Here is a 25593-nt window from a genome sequence, read left to right as displayed (position 1 = left end):
GGATAGCATCATCGACTCAATGCACACGAATTTGGGTGAACTCCAGGAGTTGGTGATGGACAGGGAGGCCTGGTGTGCTGCGATTCACGCAGGGGTCGCAGAGTCTCAGACATGACTGAGCGACTGAACTGAACTGAACTGAGCAAGACAAGGCTAGAATATGCCATGACCCATAATTCCACTTCTAGGTTTTACATCCCTGGAAAACTTTCATACAAGGAGACACAAGATGTGTATTACAACAGTATGTGAAAGAGTTAACATATACAGTGAGCTTTATGTATATTAACTCCTTCAGGAACTGCCGTAATTTTAAAAACCTTCAAATTCTTCTAAAAAATTTTATTTCTTGAAAGAAGGCATGAAGCAAATATGACATAATGGCTAACATTTGGTAACTCACCTGGCATTCTTTTCAGCATCTAAAAGAGCTTGTGCCAAATCTCTGTGGGCCTTCTCTGCTTCCTTTGTTAATTTTATATCATGTGCCCGAACCAGACACAGTTCCCTGAAATAGAGCAAGCCAATTTTACAGTCATAGCTGAAGATTTTGAAAAAGTTTCTGCCTAGGAAATCAGATTTATACTCAGGAATCTTCTCAGTTATCATGTCTATATCTCTTCCCAGTTTTTCTACCCTATAAACCAAGGCAAGAAATCTAGTGTTCATTCAAGTGAACTCTAACCAGGTTTAGCCATGGAATCAGACGGGCTAGAAGAGGCAGAAAGAAGATGTGGAGAGCTCTCTAGAATGGAGTGAAGGCAGACACTGGCAGCCAAGGCCTTAAGGCTGCTCTATCCTACCCTCTGGCATGTCTATTCTATTGTCTTCACTCCTGCCACTAACATCTTGCCACAAGGTTAGCCGATCACAAAATGTGATAGCTATTATACATACTGCTTATTCTCTTCGGGATTTGAACTTTAATATCCATAATCATGGCACTGCTCTGTAAACCAGATTAAGATAAGCACCTCTATTTTGGAAGGAAGAACAAGAGTCTTTTCCCTATCAAATACATACACACAGAGCCCTAGTTTTGTGTTAACCTATGTAACCCATGTCTCTACATCTCTATCTAGGCCTTTCTGTTGCAAAAAATGAAATGAGAGTAAGAGAGTCCTTTAATCATTCTACTTTCCCTGGGTATCTTTTACTCTCTTTAGAGACAAAGCTTTGATAAGCACAGCTGTTACCTGGTCAGTTCCTCAATAACATTCTTAAAATTGTACAATTCTTCTAAAATGCGCTGGTCCATCACTCGCTGAGTTACCATGTCTTTGTAGAAGTCAATCATCTGCCGGGCAATTTGGTCAAGCATTTGTACGTACCGCTCTCTGCGTGAGAAAAAGGAAAACAAGACATCAGGCAGAAAGGAAAAGGAGCCAGAAAATATGTGAGATAGAAAAATAATTTTAAGGAAAGAAATAGTGAACAGACACTCATAAAAGCTATGTGAGAAGAACAAGCTAGAAAAAGAACTAGGCTGTGAATTCTTGCCATGCTCCTGAATGAATTTTGAATGCCGAGTGAATGAACTATGGAGAATTTTAACCAGAGCCATAGTTATTTGGAACATAATGTCTGAGATGTAAAACAAAATAACGACTTCTTTTATTTCTTCTTCTAATTTAGAAACTCTATGAGGATAAAAATTACGTCTTACATATTTATTCATTTACAACATCTGACAGTATCTTGAATACAGTGGGACTTTTATAAATTAAATTCATGAGTAAAACCACTTTTCTCAAATTGACCAAAATGTTAAAGGACACCAACTGTAAGTCCCTAAGTACAGTAAGTAATTTCTCTTGCTTCTGAACAACATCAAACAAAATATTTGGAAATGATTCTAGATGATAAACTATGAATACCATAACTGAGAAGTCTTCATTTATTTTAAGTGATCTAGGTATTATATTCTAAACACTGAGACCCCAGGATTATAATATCTTTGAGTTGGAATAATCATTTAGTTGAATCTCTCACCCCCTGACAAAAAGAATTATCTACCCCTTGCTTACACACTTAAAGTGACAGGGAGTTCATCAGCTCAGTGTGCAGCTCATTCATTGGGAAGCATCAATTTTTAAAACACTTTTTTTAGGATTTTCCCTCATGGCGATATAGGAACAACACACTCTGAAGGGCTTTTCCATTAAAACACAACTACAGGATGAACCTAGAGCCTATTATACAGAATGAAGTAAGTTAGAAAGAGAAAGACAAATATCATATATTAACGTATACATATGGAATCTGAAAGACAGTACCAACAATCCTACGTGCAGGGCAGAAAAGGAGATGCAGACATAAAGAACAGACTTTTGGACACAGTAAGAGAAGGAGTGGAGAAGGCAATGGCACCTCACTCCAGTACTCTTGCCTGGAAAATCCCATGGATGGAGGAGCCTGGTGGGCTGCAGTCCATGGGGTCGCTAAGAGTCGGGCACAACTGAGCGACTTCACTTTCACTTTTCACTTTCATGCGTTGGAGAAGGAAATGGCAACCCACTCCAGTGTTCTTGCCTGGAGAATCCCAGGGACAGGGAAGCCTGGTGGGCTGCAGTCTATGGGGTCGCACAGAGTCGGACACGACTGAAGCGACTTAGCAGCAGCAGGAGCAGCAGCAGGAGAAGGAGAGGATGGGACGATTTGAGAGAATAGTACTGAAACATATGCATTACTATATGTAAAACAGACAGGCAGTGAGAGTTTGATGTATGACACAAGGAACCCAAAGCCGTGCTCTGAGACAACCTGGAGCGATGGGGTGAGGAGGGAGGGGGAGGAGGGTTCAGGAGGGAGGGGTTACATGTGTGCCTATGGCTGATTTACGCTGATGTGCGGCAGATGCCACCACAATATTGTAAAGTAATTATCCTCCAATTAAAATAAATTAATTATTTACAAAACACACACACAATTATATCCATGATAAAGCATACTTTCTGAAGTATTATTTCACTCGCAGAAAGAAACACAAGCCTCTAGAAATAGAAAAAAAAAAAAAAAAACACAACAGCAACAAACTAAATACAGTAAGCTAACAATGGAGTGGGAAGTGTAACCAGTAAAAATTATTCACTAGGAAAACGCAAGATTAGAGGTAGCCCAGTACAAGTGCTAATGTTGGGCCCCAGAGACCAAGCCTTGGGCTTTCTTCAAAGCAGGCAACCTGGGAGTAGGAGGAAGCTAGGATTCCAGAAGAGAAAAAATGCAAATCATCTCTTCAGGAAGCATCCATCATTTACATCCTAAGGATTTCATGGTTAAGATTAGCCAAATTAAGCAAGCAAAGATTGGAAAACACTTATGCAATTAAACCATCATGAATGAGACTCAGAAGAAACAAAATGGCAAATAGATAATGAACTGATTCATGATATACATGCTGAAGTATCTAAGGGAAATACACTGATGTCTGCCTTTTACTTTTAAGTACACAAAATTGGTGGATAAATACCAGGATGGCTAGATGGACAGATAAGCGATAAAGGAAGAAAAGTATATTAATGGCAGAATCTAGATGTATGTGCTCACAGTAAAATTCTTTCCATTTTTATGTGTATATTTGAAAATTCCCATAAAATCCTGGAAAAAATAACAACCGGAAAAAAAGTCAGGTGCCTGCATGCAGAGATAAACATAGATAGTGTCAACCAAAAATAATTACTGTGGTAGCCCTATTTCTGTGAGTCTTACTCAGCTTATAACCAATCTGTCAGTTATTCTTCCCCTTATAAAAAACAGCTATTATGAACCTCTGTTTCATATGAAACCCTCCTGCTACAGCAACAGGCCTGAGTTGCATGAAAAGACACACACACAAGCTGATCAGAAAGACATAAAGCAGGAAACTAGTGACAAAGAAACGGACAAGCAAACAGCTAGGGGCTGATACAGAGTATTTCTGGGGCATTCGACATGTTACCATTTGCTGGGGATATCTATTGGATCCTCCCCAAATCTTGTGAAACAGGGAGGACTCTGTAAGATACCAGCCTGAGGACAACAGATGTCTTCCTCATTGAAGGTGAGCCCTAGCTCTTCAAAAAAAACTCCTACCACAACAGAAGAGCGGACATTAGATGACGCTGAACCGACAAAGTGTTTCACTATTCCTCAAACACATCATGAATGTTTCCAGCAATCATCCTGAAACCTCATTGTTTATCCCCACCTACTTTGTATACTTAACTCCAACTCTACCCTATTCTAAATGCTTAGCTTTGAAGCCCTGTGTGCTGTGTTTACTTGCTCAGCGTGTCCGACTCTTTGCAACCCCATGGACTGTTGCTCCTCTGTCCATGGGGATTCTCCCGGCAAGAATACTGGAGTGGGTTGCCATTCCCTTCTCCAGGGGACTGTCCCAATCCAGGGATTGAACCCAGGTCTCCCACACTGCAGGATTCTTTACCCTCTGAGCCACCAGGGAAGCCCATTTCAAGCCCTATTCTGATCCTATTGCTGGCACTTGGAAGTTAGTATTTTTGTCTCCCTAGTGTCTGACTCAATTTTTGTTAAACAATTCTGGCTTTGATTTCCCTATCTCTTTCTGTCTAGACTTCCTGGAACAGGGCCCCACCCTATTTTGGCCTGTAAAAGCTAACTCCTAAAATCAGCTGGAAGAGTTCCACTCACATCAGTCTCTCACTAAAGAAACTTTGGATACACAGTCATCTAGTTCCTCTCCAATTGATTCCTCATCCGTCCTTCCTGACTTTGTTCTTAGAGTGACAACTCAGCCTTCATTTGTCCCAATCCTCATTCTGATTTGGCATTCTGCAGCTCTTGGTGGTGTTCCAACTACTTACTCCTTAGTATTCTAATCTCGATCAGTCTCCTATTAATGGCTTTGCTTCTAGTTAATGAGTACTGTCAGAGAGGCACACTCTGTTTCCACAAAGCAGACAGTGGACAAATAGGGCAAACGTATACTGTTAATTTCCATTCAGGAGATACAGATAATCAGAGAGATCTAATCATTTGCCTATGGTTCCAGGGCAAGTAAGCTGCAGATATGTAATCAGAACCCAGTATTCCACTATTCCTTTCAGCTTTTGGAAAGCACTATAGTCATAAGAAGAAGAATTATAGTACTAATAGTATTTATAACCATAATCTATAATAATCATTTGTGTTGAGCACCTACTTACTTCTGTGCTCTCATTTAAACCTCACCACAATTCTATGAAGCATCTTAATGCCTGACCAATAGTAGACACTCAGTAAATAGCATTTACAAGTGAACAAAAAGACAAATGAAAATTTTCACATAGCTATTATCCTCATTTACAGATAAGAAAACTAAGGTACAGATCTTTACCAAGGTCATACACCTAGATGATGATTTAAAACCAGACTGCTCTGTCTTCAGAATCTATCTTTTTCTACTTTTTCACATTTCATTCCCAATCCTAAAAGAGGAGGTGTCAAACATCCCAACAGAAATCAACTTAAAGAAGTTCTCAGATAATATACTTTTACTCTACAAAATTCAGGAGGAAACTGGGATACTTCAGTGACAACTCGAACCTGATTTTGGACAGTAGCTCTCCTCTATCTGCACAGTCCACACTGACTTGTCGAATCAGTTCATGAAATACTGTGTTATAAATGGTCTGTTCCTTCTTTAGTATATGAAGCAGTTTGTGCATCTGGCAAAAGATTAGTAAGACAATCAGTATTTATTAGAGTCTTGCCAGTAAAAGACATCTTAGGGGGTAAGCACTCTGAAGTTCTAGTGTAAGTTTTTGAAATACCTAGATTAATTTGTTCACTTACATTTTTCTTTATAAATATATATAAAAATGATACATTAATAAAGTGTCTAATCATGTACCTCTTTATATGATGCACTGACAAAGTCACAATATTACTACTATGTTATACCTGCCAAAAATACAAAGCCTGAATTGAATAATTACACATCAGACAAACCAAAATTGAGGAACATTCTGTAGATATCAAAGTTAAGAAAACCAGAGAACAGTTTCAGGAACATGACAACTAAAAGTCCTGTGTGACCCGGGATTCTGAAATAGAGGGGGAAATAGCTATAAAAGCCATTACAGGTACAATTAATAAAATTTGAAACTTGAAAATGACCTGTATTAGATAACATTATCATACCAACATTAAATTTCCTGATTTTGATAACTATATTATAGATATGTAAGAGAATGTCCTTATTCATAGGAAACATACCCTAAAATGTTTGGTGATAAAGATGCATGAAGTTGCCAGCTTACTCTAAAATGGTTCAGGAAAAAACCCATATACATAGAGGATGTATAGAGAAAGAGAAAGAGAATGATAAAGCAAACAGGGCACAAGGTAAACCATTAATGAATCTGGGTGAAGATTACATTGGAGTGCCTTATACTGAACTTGTCTACAAATTTCAAATTCTATAAAAATAAAACTTTACAAAACAGAAGAGAAATAGCCCCATAAAGAAAAAAAATCTATATCTATGTAAGACTGAAAAAGCTCTTTCATTAGGTGCAAAATAAAAGTACAAGTGGTAAGAAAGCATGGCTTAATTGGCGTGTTTTTTAATGGAACATAAAATAAGGGTTTTATAATCAATGGTGCCTTATATTTGGTTAAAATGCAATAACAATAATAAACAATTATACAGTGTTTACCACATGTCAAGCACTGTCCTAAGCACTTTACATTCATCATGTCATTTAATCTCCACAACAACCTTATGAGGTAAATATTATTATCTGTAATTTACAGATGAGGAAATCAAGGCACAAATACATTAAATGACCTGCCCAAGGTCACCAGCTAATAAATGGCAGGGTCAGGATTCCAATCCAAGCATTTCACCTCCAGAGCAAATGCTCTTAACCACTAGTTTTCACTGATGTTTGCAATTACCTTGGTTGGCCCTGTATATTCCTGATTTTCCACACCAGCCCTCTCTAGCATAGTGTCCATCACATCATTCAGTTGGACTACTTCTATTCTTTTATTAGGTTTCCTAAAAGATTAAGAGGGCAGATTTATATAATGAATGTTACAAAAGGTCATGCTCAAAAGGCAAAAGGAACATAATATGTATGAATAAAATGTACATACTATGGAATATTAATGGCATTTTAAAGCATTATACCTGTATGTACTAATCTTGTGGGATATCAATAATACAGTAAAGCAAAATACAAAAACAAAACAAAAAAACAAAAACCAAAATAATACAAATAGTATGATCCTCTTTTTCATAAAAGAAAATAATGTTCTGTTCTCCTCCCTCAAAAAAAAATTTTATATACCTACTGTGTAAGATTATAACACAGAAAAATGTAGAGTGATAAACATCATGCTGTTACTATTGGCTACAAGTTGTTAATACTGGCTAACAAGGTGTTAATACCAGATACTTCACAATCAAAAAGAAAATGATAGATAGGATAGATGCCTCCAATGTGGGAGACCTGGGTTCGATCCCTGGGTCAGGAAGATCCCCTGGAGAAGGAAATGGTAATGTACTCCAGTATTCTTGCCTGGAGAATCCCATGGACGGAGAAGCCTGGTAGGCTATAGTCCACGGGGTTGCAAAGAGTCAGACACGACTGAGCGACTTCACCTTCACCTTCACAAGGTGTTAATACTGGCTAGAAGTTGAACGGTTCTATGAAGACCTACAAGACCTTTTAGAACTAACACCCAAAAAAGATGTCCTTTTCATTATAGGGGACTGGAATGCAAAAGTAGCAAGTCAAGAAACACCTGGAGTAACAGGCAAATTTGGCCTTGGAATACGGAATGAAGCAGGGCAAAGACTAATAGAGTTTTGCCAAGAAAATGCACTGGTCATAACAAATACCCTCTTCCAACAACACAAGAGAAGACTCTACACATGGACATCACCAGATGGTCAACACCGAAATCAGATCGATTATATTCTTTGCAGCCAAAGATGGAGAAGCTCTATACAGTCAGCAAAAACAAGACCGGGAACTGACTGTGGCTCAGATCATGAACTCCTTATTGCCAAATTCAGACTTACTGAAGAAAGTAGGGAAAACCACTAGACCATTCAGATATGACTTAAATCAAATCCCTTATGATTATACAGTGGAAGTGAGAAATAGATTTAAGGGCCTAGATCTGATAGATAGAGTGCCTGATGAACTATGGACTGAGGTTTGTGACATTGTACAGGAGACAGGGATCAAGACCATCCTCATGGAAAAGAAATGCAAAAAAGCAAAACGGCTGTCTGGGGAGGCCTTACAAATAGCTGTGAAAAGAAGAGAAGTGAAAAGTAAAGGAGAAAAGGAAAGATATAAGCATCTGAATGCAGAGTTCCAAAGAATAGCAAGAAGAGATAAGAAAGCCTTCCTCAGTGATCGATGCAAAGAAATAGAGGAAAACAACAGAATGCGAAAGACTAGAGATCTCTTCAAGAAAATTAGAGATACCAAGGGAACATTTCATACAAAGATGGGCTAGATAAAGGACAGAAATGGTATGGACCTAACAGAAGCAGAAGATATTAAGAAGAGGTGGCAAGAATACACAGAAGAACTGTACAAAAAAGATTTTCACGACCCAGATAATCACGATGGTGTGATCACTGACCTAGAGCCAGACATCCTGGAATATGAAGTCAAGTGGGCCTTAGAAAGCATCACTACGAATAAAGCTAGTGGAGGTGATGGAATTCCAGTAGAGCTATTCCAAATCCTGAAAGATGATGCTGTGAAAGTGCTGCACTCAATATGCCAGCAAATTTGGAAAACTCAGCAGTGGCCACAGGACTGGAAAAGGTCATTTTACATTCCAATCCCAAAGAAAGGCAATGCCAAAGAATGCTCAAACTACTGCACAATTGCACTCATCTCACATGCTAGTAAAGTAATGTTCAAAATTCTCCAAGCCAGGCTTCAGCAATACAGGAACCGTGAACTTCCTGATGTTCAAGCTGGTTTTAGAAAAGGCAGAGGAACCAGAGATCAAATTGCCAACATCCGCTGGATCATGGAAAAAGCAAGAGAGTTCCAGAAAAACATCTATTTCTGCTTTATTGACTATGCCAAAGCCTTTGACTGTGTGGATCACAATAAACTGTGGACAATTCTGAAAGAGATGGGAATACCAGACCACCTGACCTGCCTCTTGAGAAACCTATATGCAGGTCAGGAAGCAACAGTTAGAACTGGACATGGAACAACAGACTGGTTCCAAATAGGAAAAGGAGTTCATCAAGGCTGTATATTGTCACCCTGCTTATTTAATTTATACACAGAGTACATCATGAGAAACGCCGGACTGGAAGAAGCACAAGCTGGAATCAAGATTGCCGGGAGAAATATCAATCACCTCAGATATGCAGATGACACCACCCTTATGGCAGAAAGTGAAGAAGAACTAAAAAGCCTCTTGATGAAAGTGAAAGTGGAGAGTGAAAAAGTTGGCTTAAAGCTCAACATTCAGAAAACGAAGATCATGGCATCCGGTCCCATCACTTCATGGGAAATAGATGGGGAAAACAGTGGAAACAGTGGCAGACTTTATTTTTTGGGGCTCCAAAATCACTGCAGATGGTGACTGCAGCCATGAAATAAAAAGACGCTTACTCCTTGGAAGGAAAGTTATGACCAACCTAGATAGAATATTCAAAAGCAGAGACATTACTTTGCCAACAAAGGTCTGTCTCGTCAAGGCTATGGTTTTTCCAGTAGTCATGTATGGATGTGAGAGTTGGACTATGAAGAAGGCTGAGCACCAAAGAATTGATGCTTTTGAACTGTGGTGTTGGAGAAGACTCTTGAGAGTCCCTTGGACTGCAAGGAGATCCAACCAGTCCATTCTGAAGGAGATCAGCCCTAGGGTTTCTTTGGAAGGAATGATGCTAAAGCTGAAACTCCAGTACTTTGGCCACCTCATGCAAAGAGTTGAGTCATTGGAAAAGACTGATGCTGGGAGGGATTGGGGGCAGGAGGAGAAGGGGACGACAGAGGATGAGATGGCTCGATGGCATCACTGACTCGATGGACATGAGTCTGAGTGAACTCTGGGAGTTGGTGATGGACAGGGAGGCCTGGCGTGCTGTGATTCATGAGGTCGCAAAGAGTCGGACATGACTGAGTGACTGAACTGAACTGAACAAGGTGTTAATACCAGATACTTCACAATCAAAAAGAAAATGATAGGATAGATAGATACACAAAGATAGATAAGAAAAAAAAGCCTACAGCAAAACAGAGAAATACTAATAGTTAAACGTAGAATATAAAGGTATTTTATAGATATTCAGTAATCCCACTTAAAAGACTTGAAACCAAGATCTCAAAGAGAGGGACTTCCTGGTGGCCCAGTGAATCCACAGTTCCACTGCATGGGGCACAGGTCTGATTCCCAGTCAAGGAACTCAGATCCTGCCTGCTGCAAAGTGGGGCCCCCTACCCCCAAAAAAAGGATCTCGGTGAGAGATTAGCACTCCATGTTCATTGAAGCTCTATTCACAATAGCCAAGAAGTGGAAACAGCCTAAACGTCCATCAATGAATGAATGAAGAAGAAGTATACACACACATGCAGGAATATTATTCAGCCTTAAAGAAAACACTGTACTCTGCAACAACATGAATGTACCAAGAGGACATCATGCTAAGTGAAATAAGCCAGTCACAGAAGAACAAGCAGGGCTTGATTCCATTCATGTGAAATGGACCAACTCATAGAATCAGAGAGTTTAACAGCAGTCTGCAAGGGCTGTGGGGAGAAGGAAATGACAAGTTGCTAATCAAGGCCGTAATACTTCAATAATGCAAGGTTCTAGAGCTTTGCTGTATAACACTGGGCCTATAATTAACAACACTGTATTTCACCCTTACAATTTTATTAAGAGGGTAGATCTCATATTAAATATTCTTCCCATAATAAAATTTAAAAACAGGAACAAAAAAAACATTTAAAATGGTAATTTTTAAAAAAGTGTTTTCTAGCACTTTGATGTTATTATAAATATGTAAAGAATCAATATGCAGTTGGACAAAGAAAGCACTGAATAAATGACAGAAATGTAGGTAATCATTGTCTTGGGTTTCTATGATAATTTTATTATTTTTGTGTAATAAACTACCAATAAAAAGGAAAAAATATATAGTTATTCTTTCTTAGAAACATTCTCAAAATAAACTGTACTTACATGGATGGGAAGAGCAATAGCCTATTTTCGCTGTCTGTGAGGAGAGTAGTATATTTGCTGCAATAAATAAGACAGGTAAATGCTTGGCCTATTTATCACATAACAAAACATGAAAAACTTTAGATCTCACAGAATTGAGAAGCTTGGGGACAATCAGAAAGGTCCATTGTTTTACACACAAGATCATACTTAAATGGCCTTAGACATCTACAGACACAGATATAATAATACTTAGATTTAAAACATTTAAGTAAAAGAGCATTAATCACATTTTCCAATATATCACAATACAAAAATTTCTTTGATTCATTTAAAAAAAAATGACCTATCAAAGGTGGAAGAATGTTCTAAGAATACTGAAGTCAACAAAGTTAAGTGACTAAACAGGTTACAAAATTAATAAGAACTAGAGATGAAACCAAACCCAGTTTTCCTGATGCCCAACACACACATTTGTCACCTGGAAGTACGTGCCTATACCTAAGTGGGTATCACAATGAGAACCACATGGCAATTCTTCAAATTTATTACTATTTATGTATCTTTTTTCTTCCTCCAGTTGAAAAACATTTACTTTGTTTCTGCCCCCTACTGGAACACAGTTGGTTAATAAGGTCCATTTTCAGAATTTAGATTCGTAAAAAATATTCAGGGACTATAAAGGCTCAAAATAGTTTCAAAAGTGAGTGTGTGAGAGGGACTAGAAGCAATGGTACCCTGGGAGCAATGAGCATGCCTAGCACCCAGATCTTGGTTGCTGAGAACTCTTCTCCACGAAAAGGAAAACAGTACTTCTCGAAGAAGTGACTCGTAGCTCATTTCAGAGCTGGAGCTGGGAAATCCAAGACGAACCTGAAAATCTCACTGAGCCTGAAAATAAGAGAACATTCAAAGAATGATGGGCACGTGCCTAAAGAACACAAGAGCCAGCTCAAAGGAGCTGGCATTAGCAAAATCAGGAAAAACGTGAACATCAATGATAGCAAAGAAATATGACTCACCAAAAAAAGGGAGAAATCCATGAATCTATATTGTAAAACAGCAGCTAGTACATACAAGAATGATGGAGCTAAAAAGTCATCAACAGGATCTATAACTAGTGCTTTGTAAGGAAACACACACTGAAGTATTCGGTGGCAAAAGGTCATGAGGGCCTCCAACTTACTCTTGAATAGTTTAAGAGTGAGTGTGTGTATGTGTGTGTGTGTGTGTGTATTAAAGCAAATGAGGCAAAACGTAATTAATTACTCAGTGAGTCAGGAGAGAGTACATGTCTTATTTTTGTAAGACATGTACTCCTTATCTTATTTTTGTAACATTTTTATAACATTCCTTGTCTTATTTTTGTAACATTTTATGTAATTTAAAATTACATAAAAAATTAAAAGTCATCCCCCAAAAGAGTTGCATTTAGTTCCCTTTGGCAAAATACTGTTCTGAAACCCACCATTATAAGGAAATGCCATATAACATATGTACTGGATACGGTGAAATGAATGACAGCTTCTGGATATTTTACTATAAAAACTAGTCCAAAGTTTTAGTTTTTCAAATTTCAAATTATGAAATATTCAAGTATTGTTTCAGAAAATAAAGCCTTTTTCAACCTCATAAAGCAGGAATCAAAGAAAACTGGAAATGACTAGTTTGAAGTGTGGAGTTAAGCCCTAGAGCGCGCATTAAGAGGTTTCAACTTAGAGGGCTACTTTCCTTTGTTATTGCTCAAAACCATTTCTAAAGAAGAAGCAAGCACTCAGAACAAAGATCTAATTTTTTTTCATTCAAAATTAAACAACAGGAAAAAGAAAACAATTTAGTCACAAAAGTCTCAACTTTTTAAAAATCGAAATATAACTGATTTACAATATAGGTTACTTTTAGGTGCACAGCAAAGTGACTCAGTTATATATATATATTTTTTTTCAGAATATTTTCCTTTATAGGTTATTACAAGATATTGAAGATATTACAGGATATTGAATATTTTATAATCGCACAGTTCCCTGCACCATACAGTAAATCAGTAAATTCTTGTTGCTTCAAACTCTTTTAAGTAAGACATTTTTCATTAGTTTTTGATACCGTCCTTAAATTTTATTAGCATGGTAAGCCAAACATTTATTCATTTCATTGTAGATATTGACTAGAAAAAGGCTTCCCTGGTGGTTCAGTGGTAGAGAATCTGCCTGCCAAATGCAGGAGACACAGGTTCGATCCCTGGGTTGAGAAGATCCCTTGGAGAAGGAAATGGCAACCCACTCCAGTATTCTTGCCTGGGAAATCCCATGGACAGAAGAGCCTGGCGGGCTACAGTCCACGGGTCACAAAAGAGTAAGACACAACTCAGCAACCAAACAACTGCCTAGGAACGTGAGTGAATGCCTCAGGTTCCTCTATGTCTGGGAAGCAGAAAACAGCTCAACTTGTCAGATATGCAGCATATACCCCAGTACTCACTCATCGAAACACTCTAAACCTGAAACTCCGGTATTTGACACAATATGAAATTCTTCAGGAATCAATGTATCTGTTAGTTTCTTTGGCTTAAAAAGAAAGAACAAGAATAAAAACATTAGATGAGTCATATAAATCCTAATACCTATCCCCAAAGGATACTATTTATTAAGAGATTTTGATTAGAGAAATAACACTTAGTAATATGGGTCATGGCAAGGAATAATAAACTTTTAGCAGAAAACAGGTTAAAAAATTAACCATGAATTAAAGAACAATCTTGGTTTTAGTATTAGATAACAAAGAAATCTATTGACTTGAAAATTCAAGAGTTATTTCAGATTTACCTTAGCAACCTGCCAAAAATAAGAATTCTACAACTTTTTTTTCTGCCTTTTCTTAAATTGAAATCTAGCTGATTTATGATGTTGTGTTACTTTCAAGTACTCTACAACTTTAAACTGTGGGTTTCTTAAAAAAAAAAAACAAAAAACCTAGGCTCCTATACTGTATTTTCAAGATTAAATAGTTGTAATTTAGAAAACTGCTTAAGATACATTTGATCTTCTCCCAGTAAATTCCCTTTTCTAGAAAAAATTAGAAAGTGCCATGAAAAAATTAGAAAACTTAAACAATGCAGGCCGTTAGAGTTTCACATGGCTTTATAGTTTGAGGATTTTTTTAAGTAGAGAGAGGGAGAGGAAGTTATTTGTCAAATACTTCATTTACCTTATGAGGGACAATGATACCATCACGTGCCTGCAGTGCCTGGTCCGTTCGTGGGGGACAAACCACACTCTCCCTCGTCTCTCCTTTAACATATTTAACATCATACAGGAAAGAAATATCCCTAAGATTAAAAAATAAAAATTTACAAAATAAGTTTTTTGTTTGGCTACTGGATAAAAGTGGGTAATGCCCACACACATCCTTCTAGTGGGTAAAAAAGGACACAAAACTGGTCTCCTTACCTCCTATTTTACTTAGAAGGCTGAGGCATTAGGGTTTTCCCCCACATCCATCCTCTTCTCCACCTCAAACTTCTTTCTCCTTTCCTTCAACCTCAGATTAAGATGTATTCTATTCCCCAGGATTATTTCCTCCACTTTAGTCCTTCATTTCATCTTTGCCCACATCCTTGGGGATCTCATTCCATCAATTATAATTTCTGTGTGTTTCCTTTTCTCTTGGAATATTCCCTCTGGTCTATAACTCAGGTCATTTCTGCTTCTAAAAATCTTCCCTTGACTGTGCATTGTCATTAAGTTACCTTGATCTACCTCACACTTTCTGCTCAACATTAAATTGACTTCTTAAAATTTCCCTGCAATTCTGACTTCATTCCCATCTCTCTGCTAAAATCATTCTCCAGAAAGCTGAGGATGACTTTCTACAGTTAAGTCCCCAGTTCTCATCTTCCACTGTTCTTCTCAGGTATTTTCCAGGATTGATCACCTCACTTTCTAAAAATACTCTTCTCTCCCCTGCCCTCTGTATGACTGGACTCCCTTGGTTCCCTCGTCCCACCCACTCCTTTTTGGACATCTCTGTGACCTCCTGCCTACCAAATGGATATGTTCTCCAACATCCTAGCCTCATTCCTCTGCGCTTTCCCTACACTTTCTCCCTTGGCTATACTATCAAATCTCACCTTATCATACTTGTTACTTCTAGATGCTGCTGCTAAGTCGCTTCAGTAGTGTCCGACTCTGTGCGACCCCATAGACGGCAGCCCACCAGGCTGCCCCATCCCTGGGATTCTCCAGGCAAGAACACTGGAGTGGGTTGCCATTTCCTTCTCCAGTGCATGAAAGTGAAAAGTGAAAGGGAAGTCGCTCAGTTGTGTCCAACTCTAGCGACCCCATGGACTGCAGCCAACTAGGCTCCTCCGTCCATGGGATCTTCCAGGCAAAAGTACTGGAGTGGGGTGCCATTGCCTTCTCCGAACTTCTAGATACGACTAAATAATTCTCCCCCCATTCTAACTTGTCATGCTTCTGTAATCCCTAATTCTGTCAGTTAGCACCACCACTCTACTCATCAAAAATCTCAGCATCCATAATTGATTCTGTCCCATCCTTTGTCCTCAATATCTGTCACTAACACTTATTGATATTATCATCACCCTCCTCTTGTCTCTTGCCAATGCCAAATCAGGATAACCTTTGCCACGTAAGGTATGTATCCACAGGGTCCAAGGACTCCAGTGAGGACATTTCAGAGAGGCCACTGTCCTGTCTTGCCACACTACAGATCTTCACATTTTAAAAAATTCCTACTTAGATGACATTTGACATTAACATTTTAATGTCAGATTATTGCTGCACTCAGAGCTAATAATTTTTCAAAGTACTTCAAATATCTCATAACTACTAATTATTAAATGTTAATAATTAAAGTCATGGTCCACTGGCAGAAAATAAAGTACCAATACTTATGACACCAGAGCCCCAGAACACAGAAGTCCATAGCCTAAATTTCTGCCACTTTTTCTAGCACTGAGACATAACTGAGGAATAACACCTTATATTTACACAGCAGTAACAGCAGTGTACAGTTTTACAAGTGCTCTTACATTCATTGACTTCCCTGGTGGCTCACACGGTAAAGCGTCTGCCTACAATGTGGGAGACCCGGGTTCAATCCCTGGGTCAGGAAGATCTCCTGGAGAAGGGAATGGCAACCCACTCCATTATTCTTGCCTCCCCACCCAAAAAAGGGGCTCAAGGAAATATATGAGGACTTCTCTGGTGGCTCAGACCGTAAAGCATCTGTCTACAATGAGGGAGACCCAAGTTCAATCCATAGGTCAGGAAGATCCCCTTGAGAAAGAAATGGCAATCCACTCCAGTACTATTGCCTGGAAAATCCCATGGACAGAGGAGCCTGGTAGGCTACAGTCCATGGGGTCGCAAAGAGTCGGACACGACTGAGCAACTTCACTTTCACTGTATATTCATTATCTCATTTGTGCTTTCTATATCCCTGACAGGTACACAAAATAGAGTAAGTCTATTATTCCCTTTTTACAAATAAGAAACTGAACTCAGAAAAAACAAATAATCTACCCAAGTATTAGTAACTGTAAACTCACTATTAAGTGGTATTCCAATAAGGAGCATGGCAGGAGTAAGTTTTTTTTTTTTTTTTTTGGAGGGAGTAAATTGATAAATGAACCACACACAGAAAATTAGATCACAATCTTCACAGGGAAAATATTGACAATTTGGATATTTTTAGGAATGATATAAAAACAACAAATATAACTCGCTGATTTGATCACTTCCTTGATGGTGGTGCAGTGGCAGAGAATTTGCCTGCCAATGCAGGAGGCGCTAGAGACCTGGGTTTGATCACTGGATCTGGAAGATCCCCTGGAGTAGGAAATGGAACCCACTCCAGGATTCTTGCCTGCAAAACTCCATGGACAGAGGAGCCTGATGCACTACAGTCCATGGGGTTGCAAAGAGTCAGACATGACTGAGCAACTGAGCACACACACGTGTAAAGGTTTAGGGTTTGCTCTGAGGAAAACCAGGGGCTAACAAGCACTTATTTTTCAAGTTTTTGCATGTCATAAAACTGTTACCTAGTTTTTCTCAGAAGTGCAAATAAAAGAGGCCCTAAAGACGTTCTGCCTGATACTGTCCCTCCTGCTAGGGTACAACAAGGGACAGGAGAGTGAGGGGACAAGTACACAAAGGCACAGCAAAGCAAACTTAAATGAGTCAAACGTCACAAGAGCCAGCTTCCGCTGCCTCCTACTGAGAATAATCATACACAAAAGGTAGACCCTGCCCTCTTCAGATTGTATGCTGGTTCATTAAAGATACTTCAAGCTTTAAAACCATGAGTCTGTGATTTTTCCAGTTCTGCTCCTCCCAAGGAAATCATACAAAATGAGATAATGACTCTGTTCATCTGCATCTACCCCACTATTTTCCTTCTTTACCTTCCAGCTCCCGTTAGGGAAACTGGATGGTCAATCAGGTATTTGAACTTATTTCTTCGGACAGGGTTATGCCAGACGTGGTCAACAGAGCGAGGAAGAGTACCCTGGGGAGAAAAAAAAAACCATGAATACACAGCAGAGGGCGCTCTAGTCAAATGAAATCTATTCTTAATCATTTTTTTGAATACATTAAAGGCATTTGGATACTGTTTAGAAAAAATATAATTCTTATTGGATAACAAGAAGAATTATTATTGAAACTAGAACAACTTAATAGTGAAAGAAAAATATCAAGACTCCGGGCTTCCCCGGTGGTACAGCGGTTAAAAACCTGACTTACAATGCAGGGCACAAGGACTTCCCAGGCTAGGGAAGACCCCACAAGCCTCGGAGCAACGAAGTCCGGGCTCCACAACTACTGAGTCCAGGAACCACAACTAACAAGCCCACATGCAGCAACCAGTGAAGCCTGGGCACCCTAGAGCATGCGCTCGGCTATGACCGAGGGGCCACTGCAATGAGAAGCCTGTGTGCTGCAAGGAGAGAGTAGGCCCCGCTCTCTGCAACTAGAGAAAGCCCATGTGCAGCAACCAAGACCGAGTCAGCCAAATAAATAAATAACTTTTTTTTTTAAAAAGAAAAACATCAAGACTAAGAGTGGCAACGATCATTTAGGTAAATCACACAGAAACAGGTTAATGGATATACTCAAGTATTTCCTTGAAAGTATTCATGCAAAATATTTTAGCTTTCAATCTAGGAATTAATTTTAAAATATCCTTAAGACAATCTGGAATATAAAACATATTAAATAAGTACTTAATGAACTGGATGTCAAGATAAATGTTCCTAAGTACTTTATACACACACATACACACACACACACCTTTGGAGTTTTAATTTTCTTAGGAGGCAGTAAGTTTTCAGGACAAGGACCAGCACTGGCCGCATTGGTCAGAGAAAGCAGAACTTCCTCAGGGATGAACTCATTTTGAAGGGAAGTAGGAAGGGGTTGTGACCGATCCACCAAAATTTTTTTCTCCTTTAGTTCAGGAAGTCCTAAGAAAATAATGGGAAAGAAAAGCTTACTGTAGTTTTTTTGTTTTAGTCAGTTAGAGATTTCCAGGCTGTCTCATCAATCCTATATATATGTTGCTGACAGAGAGAACCATTGCTTCTGGTTGTCAAGAATAGCAACAATATTTAAAACACTGAATCATCTAGTCAAGAAAAAAAAACAACTCATACTGTTTGCCCTACTCATGTTACCGAAATCACAAATCGTGTGTGTCCTATGCACAGTGAGGCCCATCAATATTAAACGTTAACGTTTGGAACAGAGAAAGGTTTATTACAGATTCACATGAGGAGATGGGTGGCTCATACCCTAAGAATCTCAAAGTTACTGAAAGCTTTCAACAAGTCCCTTTAAAAGCAAAAGGGGAGGGATGGGCGTGGTTAGTTGTTGCAGACTTCTCAGTGTCAGATTCTTTGTTCTTAAGGTCCGGTCATGGTCAGGTAGTGATGTTCCTGTAAATCTCTACCAGATGAATGGTATTCTCTGTCCTGGCAAGAAAGAGCAAGGTTCCAAGGTATAACTTTCACCCTCCAAGGTCCTCGTCCCGGCCAAGAGGAGACAGAGCTCAGTTGGCAGGTTCCCACACCCTGCCCAGCTGTCATCCATGAGGGAGCCAGGCATCCAACCCAGATGGCCCTCTGCTTCCTTAGGCCGCCCAAGTCGGGGAGACCAGGTCTCACAGATTGCGACCCAGGCAGACAGCCATTGCTCTTAGGTCTCAGAGACAGGGAAGGGCGAATTTCACTGCTGCCTCAAGGCCTGGACCAAGGCTAGTGGAGGGCCTTAATGAGGGCTCTGGAGCCCCACAGGCTGTTCCCTAGACCCTCCAGCTCACCTAGGCCCAAAACTGGGTAAGCTGGAGAGCCTCCAGGAGAAGACCTGTATCTGTCTCTTACCTCACTCTCCACCTGATGACCACCACACCACTGATCCTTGATTGAATCACTTCCCCAATGATCCCTCATTGACAGTTATCAGCGGGCCACTGCGGTGTTGACCAACGGCTGAGAAGGACAATTGACAACCCTTCATTGGTTGCAAGTTGGTTGCTTGCAAGCGGGGCGCACTAAGGCACCAAGCCTCGGCTGAGCAAGACCTGTTGCCTAGTAACAGGGTGTGGAATAATGAGGCACAGTAATGGCTGGCTGCTAAGGGCTGCGCTCATTCTGCTCTGTTACACTCAGATCAGACATGAGTTAAAAAACTCATGTACAATGATAAACCTCCATTACTCCAAATTCAAAACTGAAAACAACTCACTTAACTTGATCAGTTAACTGGGACAGCATAAAGATGATGGGAATGTCTATTTACCCTCTGATATGAAAATCACAAAAGAAATCTCTTCAAAACTGTCAAATTAGTAATTTTTTCTAAGTTCAAAGGTGAAAATTCAATTGGAACATTTACAGAGTGGAAGGGATTTGAGTTGGATTTAACAGTAGAATTGCGATTGTTAGAAATGAAAAGAGTAGAAACAGTTCAGTGCAGTCGCCCAGTAGTGTCCAACTCTTTGCAAGCCTATGAACTGCAGCATGCCAGGCTTCCCTGTCCATCACCAACTCCCAGAGCTTGCTCAAAAAAAAACAAACAAAAAAAGGAGTAGAATAATCTGACCAAATTAGTAAGGTAACACTCAGTACAAAGAATGTTCTGCAGAGTTCAATGAGGGCAGATGATATAAAGAGAAGGTGAACACCTAATATAGGAAAAGTCTCCTATGTAGTTAGTCAAGGAGGGCTGGGCTGTCACTCTCCTTAAAGAACTCTCCACTAATCTATGCTTCTCACATAGCATGGTTTATTTTAATTTTTGTAAGGATGTATCATGCTTTAATGAACATCAGAACACCTAAAGTTCATATTACCAAATCTTTATCTCTTGCGAGTTTGGGATGGAGCCAGAATATCAGAAGAAATAAGAAAAAAAAAAAAAGGTAAGTAGATTTTAGCAGAGTCTCTCCTAAAAACAAGATGTAGGTAAGCTGGAGGAGGCTTTAACATAACAAGGGGAGAAATGAGTCTGGCAGATTCTTATTCTAGAACAGATCTGCACATCTATATATGAAGGAAAATCTTATACAAGTACCTTCATTCAGAGTAATTACTAAAACCTGATACAAACTAGTTCCTTAACAACAACAAAAAAAACCCCAAAACCCCAGAAAGTACTGTTTCAAACCACCACTGGTACTTAAAATAGGTTGAATTTAGAACAATATAAAACTCATCAGCATTTGAAAAAAAAAAAAATTACAATCCTTATGCCGAGTAGGACTGCAAAATATTATAAAAGGCAAGGCTTTTGATTTTATTTAAACAAGTATATTGGCAAAACAAAATTAATAAAAGTATCTGAAATCTCAGATTAAGGAAAAAAGTGAATGGTTGTGATTTCTGATTATGGTCATGATTACTTATGCCTTGACGAACGTTACCTGTCTCTTCCTTGGATGCAGAGATTTTCAAGTTTTTGCCCTCAGGTGTTGACGTGGAGGGTGTTTTCGGGATTGACATTATAAGCAAGGCCTAGCACTCTCTGTAATTAGTTGAAATACCCCTCCGGAAAGCTAATCTACAAACATATTACCGGCATACAGTACTTGGGTTTGGCAGAACTGCAACACAGACCTGCAGGGAAAAAAGAGAGACATAGAAGGGGAGGGAGGGAGGGATACCCGTTTAGTGTTCATGTTAAATTTGGAGTTTACAATTCATCTACCTTGGGTTTTCTTTGGGGAGATTTCTGGGCTCTCCCAAGATATCTGATGCAACTAAAATACCTGGGCCCAGGCCGGGAAGGACACCCTGGACCCACCTCTCCGACCACCGGCACCACCTAAGGGCGCCCCTGGCTCGAGGCGAGTCGGCTGGATCCCGGCTTCCCCACAAGCCGCCCTAGCGCTCGCAGCTTCACCGACTCGAGGTCGGGCAGAGCTCGACCTCGTTTCTGCCGTCAGAAGTGATGGGAAACGGACACTTGCAACCCGTACCCGTAAATTGTGTTTCCCGCCAGACATCTTGTCGCCACGCCTTTTCCCGGACGCCTTCGTGTTGTCATGGAAACCCAGGACCCCGCGCCTTGGCAACCCTCAATGGCGGCTGCCTTCGGCGGTGCCGGCGGACGACGAAGACGGCTAAGAAACAGTCTCTCGGGGATCGGATGTGTTTTAAATCCTAACTCACTTTCAGTTGCATGAGGAATAAAAACGTTTAATCTAGCCGTTCTCACGGAGTCAGAAAGTGGATCCCAGGGCTTCCGAAGCAGGTGGGCGCCAGGGCGCAGGCGCTAGCCAGTGTCGCGCCCCGCGCCCCACCCCCTCGACCTCCCCACTCTCTCACCTTGGGACCAAAGGCGGGGTCCGACTCGAGCGAGTGTTTCGCCGTCCCTTCATTCCACTTTTTTGTTTCCTCAGTTTTTCCAGAAGCCAAATTCAGGGGAAATGGGGTGATCAACAAGTACTGAGTTCCCATCAATCCTATCAACTGAGGCATTATTGCGGATGCTGCCTCTGTCCTTGGCATTTCCATCGAGTCTTCCTTGGATACTTCAGAGCCACTTGCATCCGCTCCCCTCATACCCCAACCCCTACCACGACCCCCACTTTCCCTGCGGGCGGAAGGCATTCCTAGGTACAGAACTTTTTAGCTGGAGGTCGGTGGGGAAATTGCACCTCAGGCAGAGACAACCCGATCAAATCGTTGGGTCTTACTGCTTAAAAACCTGTTCACAGGAAGTTATGTGATAAATACATTGGAAGAGAGATGCTGAAACCCCCCTCTCAACACCACCATGATCGGCTCTGCTGTACCTGACCCACAGCAAAGCCAATTGACTGACATCTGATTATGATAAAGGAAAATACACTTTATCGAAAGGTGCTAAGCAAGGAGAGCAGGCTCAAAAGACCAGAATTCCCTGATGGCTCTCAGTGAGGTTTTCAAAAGCAAGGTGAGAAACTGGCCACAGGCCCCTGATCAGCTTGTAGACATTTTTCTGATTCATTGCGGATTAGTGGCGAGTTAACCACGTGTTATTTCAACATCAACCTTACTGTTTCAAACGGTCTGGGGTCTATGTGCTTTCATGAGCATTCACTGTCTTCCCACTGGTGGTGGGGTTATTATCTATAAAACAACTGGAGGATATGGCTCAGAATATTTATCCATAGCCTTTGAGTAGGAACTAAGTGTCCTTGACTTGCTTAAACTGTTATTTTATCTCACTTGTTTTGTTTCTAAGTGTTCTCACTTCTCTGAATTTGCTCTTTGGAACTTGGGGAAGGCCTAGAAGGCTAAAGCTTTTCTACAAACAGGAGGCAGGGGATGTGGGGTGGGATGTCTGTCCCCTGGAAAGCCTCGGAGTTCTGCTGCCCAGATTCAGGATCATTTTGTATTAAGACGGAATCTTAATGCCAAGTAGTGCTGGTGGAATCCTTGCATTTAGATGAAGCTGTTTAGGTGTCATGTCAGGGGCTCTGAAGAGCTGCAGTACCATAGTCCTTTATGTCTCAGTGCAGAAAAGAATTTAGCAAGAGGCAAAGTGTTGGAGAAGACTCTTGAGAGTCCCTTGGACTGCAAAATCAAACTAGTCAATTCTAAAGGAAATCAGTCCTGAATATTCACTGGAAGGACTGATGCTGAAGCTGAAACTCCAATACTTTGGCCACCTGAATCAAAGAACTGACTCATTGGAAAAGACCCTGATGCTGGGAAAGACTGAAGGCAGGAGGAGAAGGGGACGACAGATGAGATGGTTGGATGGCATCACCATCCAACTGGATGGACAGGAGTTTGAGCAAGCTCCGGAAGTTGGTGATGGACAGTGAAGCATAGCGTGCTGCGGTCCATAGGGTCGCAGAGTCGGACACAACTGCAAGTGATAGATGTGGGACTTCACAGGTGGCCCAGTGGTAAAGAATCCACCTGCCAATGCAGAAGACACAAAGGACTCCAGTTCAATCCCTGGGTCAGGAAGATCCCCTGGAGTAAGAAATAGCACCCCACTCCAGTATTCTTGCCTGAAGAATCCCATGGACAGAGGAGCCTGGCAGAAGTCTGGGGAGTCGCAGAGTGTGACACAACTGTGCACACAAGTGATAGATAGGAAATGATTTATTAGAATAGGATACTTGTGAGGTTTACAAGTGGGTGGGAAATTTCACACCAGGAAAACTTGCTGGGCTACCGTTTTATAATCAAAGGAAAAGCGGGGAGGAGAACTTCTTTGACTTTCTTGAGTAGACATCATGCTTCCATCATCAGCTCCTCCTCCAGGTTGAGCAGGGGAGTTTTCTTGTCCCTACATGGTCAGGCTAGGTCTGCAAGTTACTGTTCATGTGTGCAGAGACCATGTCCTAGGGATTATTAACTTACTGGGCTCAGGGGGCAGGATGTGGGTCTCATACCACCATTACTTTATTATTTGGGGCATGTCTCATGCTTTTGTTGCATGGTGTTGTTGCTAAGCAAACCTGCTCCATTGCATAATCATTAACTTACAGGGGCCTCCCACAATTTTTCTATTTACAACCCCCTGGTGGGATTAGTTTTCATCACTTATTGTTCTTTAGTTGCTAAGTCATTTCCAACTCTTCTGCAACTCCATGGACTGCATCCCACCAGGCTCCTCTGTCCATGGGATTTTCCAGGCAAGAGTACTACAGTGGGTTGCCATTTCCTTCTCCAGGAGATCTTCCCAATTCAAGGATCAAACCCACATCTCCTGCCTGACAGGTTGATTCTTTACCACTGAGCCACCTGGGAAGACCATGTCTCTTTACTCTGTCCCTATCACGCCCTCCTCCAGGTGTTTACCCTTTTATGCTTAAAAGCGGGTAAAGGGCAATGATTGAAAGGTGGTTACTTCCAGGTGAGAAGGGACATAGGCCTGCCTGGAGGAGGAGTAAAAACTTGGCTGAATGTCCATTCTCTATTGGGAGAACTGCAAGTTAATGTCATTCTGGTTAGCACCATCCTTTTAGCCCTCTTAGATGTTAAGTATTGGAGGATGAGTCTACAAAAAATTTAAGAGAAATACAGCAGTAAGCATTAGAAAATCATTAAAAGAAATTATGACCATGATTTTGAAGATTCAAACCGTTTTACCCCAAGCAGTTTCCAAATCTGGAAGAGGATCACTTAAGGCCTCAATCTGTTTTAGTTAGGCCTAGAATGTTTTATATTTGAGGGTCTTCTCAGTATAGATTTAATCTCTTTATTTTTTGTTAACATCCTTTGGTGATGAAAATGGCTTCCCTGCCCCTCGAGGGACAGAACTGTTTTTTGGTGTTAGTTATATAGATGGCATCTCTAGGCAAAGCCACTCGTGGACTTGGACCCCAGTGGCGTTCTGACTGTGAAAGCATCGAAGGCTGAGGGACCCCCATCACTCTCTGCATCTGAGGCATTTCCTCTTCCAATGCCCTGTTGGTCACTCAGTCGTTATCTAGTCTTTGAGGCCCCATGGACTGCAGCCCACCAGGCTCCTGTCCATGGAATTCTCTAGGCAAGAATATTGGGAGTGGGTAACCATTTCCTTCTCCAGGGGATCTTCCCGACCCAGGGATCAAACCTGGGTCTCCTGCACTGCAGGCGGATTCTTTACCATCTGAGTCACCAGGGAAGCCCCTCCAAAGCCCTGGCTGCTTGCAAAGGGCCCATCGATTGCAATCTTGGCTCCCGATGTCTTCTGTCCACCCAGGGCACAATGATTTTGTCTGGGTACCCATGGGCCTTGTGGCCCACCATGGCCAAACAGCACAGAAAGCCTGGTCTCCCCTTGGTTGTCCTAAGTGGACAAAGCCATTGTCAGCATTTGGGCCTTTTGTTTATCTCTCTGGGTGCACTCCACCTTTTTGGTTAGATCTCTGTTATTGAAAAATCAAATAAACCAGTTGGACCAAATAGCTCATAGGGGTCTGAGGACCAGCAAT

General features: G+C 40.7%; 1 protein-coding gene across 5 annotated transcripts in view; it reads right to left on the bottom strand.

Moving 5' to 3' along the window:
- AXDND1 (axonemal dynein light chain domain containing 1) overlaps window positions 1–21933 on the bottom strand; it is a 78885-nt gene extending 56952 nt beyond the window's left edge. For 2 of the 5 annotated variants that reach the window (XM_061383327.1, XM_061383331.1), the window contains exons 1-11: window positions 21652–21723; window positions 21097–21289; window positions 18468–18640; window positions 17582–17685; window positions 14359–14479; window positions 13633–13718; window positions 11176–11232; window positions 6898–7000; window positions 5542–5663; window positions 1197–1337; window positions 404–508 (exon numbers count right to left, since the gene is read on the bottom strand). In XM_061383327.1, coding sequence (XP_061239311.1) covers window positions 404–508; window positions 1197–1337; window positions 5542–5663; window positions 6898–7000; window positions 11176–11232; window positions 13633–13718; window positions 14359–14479; window positions 17582–17685; window positions 18468–18640; window positions 21097–21175 — 1091 coding nt within the window. In that variant the 5' untranslated portion in view covers window positions 21176–21289; window positions 21652–21723. Of the gene's footprint in view, window positions 1–403; window positions 509–1196; window positions 1338–5541; window positions 5664–6897; window positions 7001–11175; window positions 11233–13632; window positions 13719–14358; window positions 14480–17581; window positions 17686–18467; window positions 18641–21096; window positions 21290–21441; window positions 21585–21651; window positions 21724–21844 lie in introns of those variants that run through there. The other 3 variants (XM_061383328.1, XM_061383329.1, XM_061383330.1) reach the window with 3 other exon arrangements.
- Between the last annotated feature and the right edge of the window lie 3660 nt (window positions 21934–25593).

The sequence above is a fragment of the Bos javanicus genome, chromosome 16 (assembly GCF_032452875.1).
Source record: "Bos javanicus breed banteng chromosome 16, ARS-OSU_banteng_1.0, whole genome shotgun sequence".
Lineage (NCBI taxonomy): Eukaryota > Metazoa > Chordata > Mammalia > Artiodactyla > Bovidae > Bos > Bos javanicus.
Note: the sequence above shows the minus strand (reverse complement) of the source record. Positions and strands in the feature narration are given on the sequence as shown.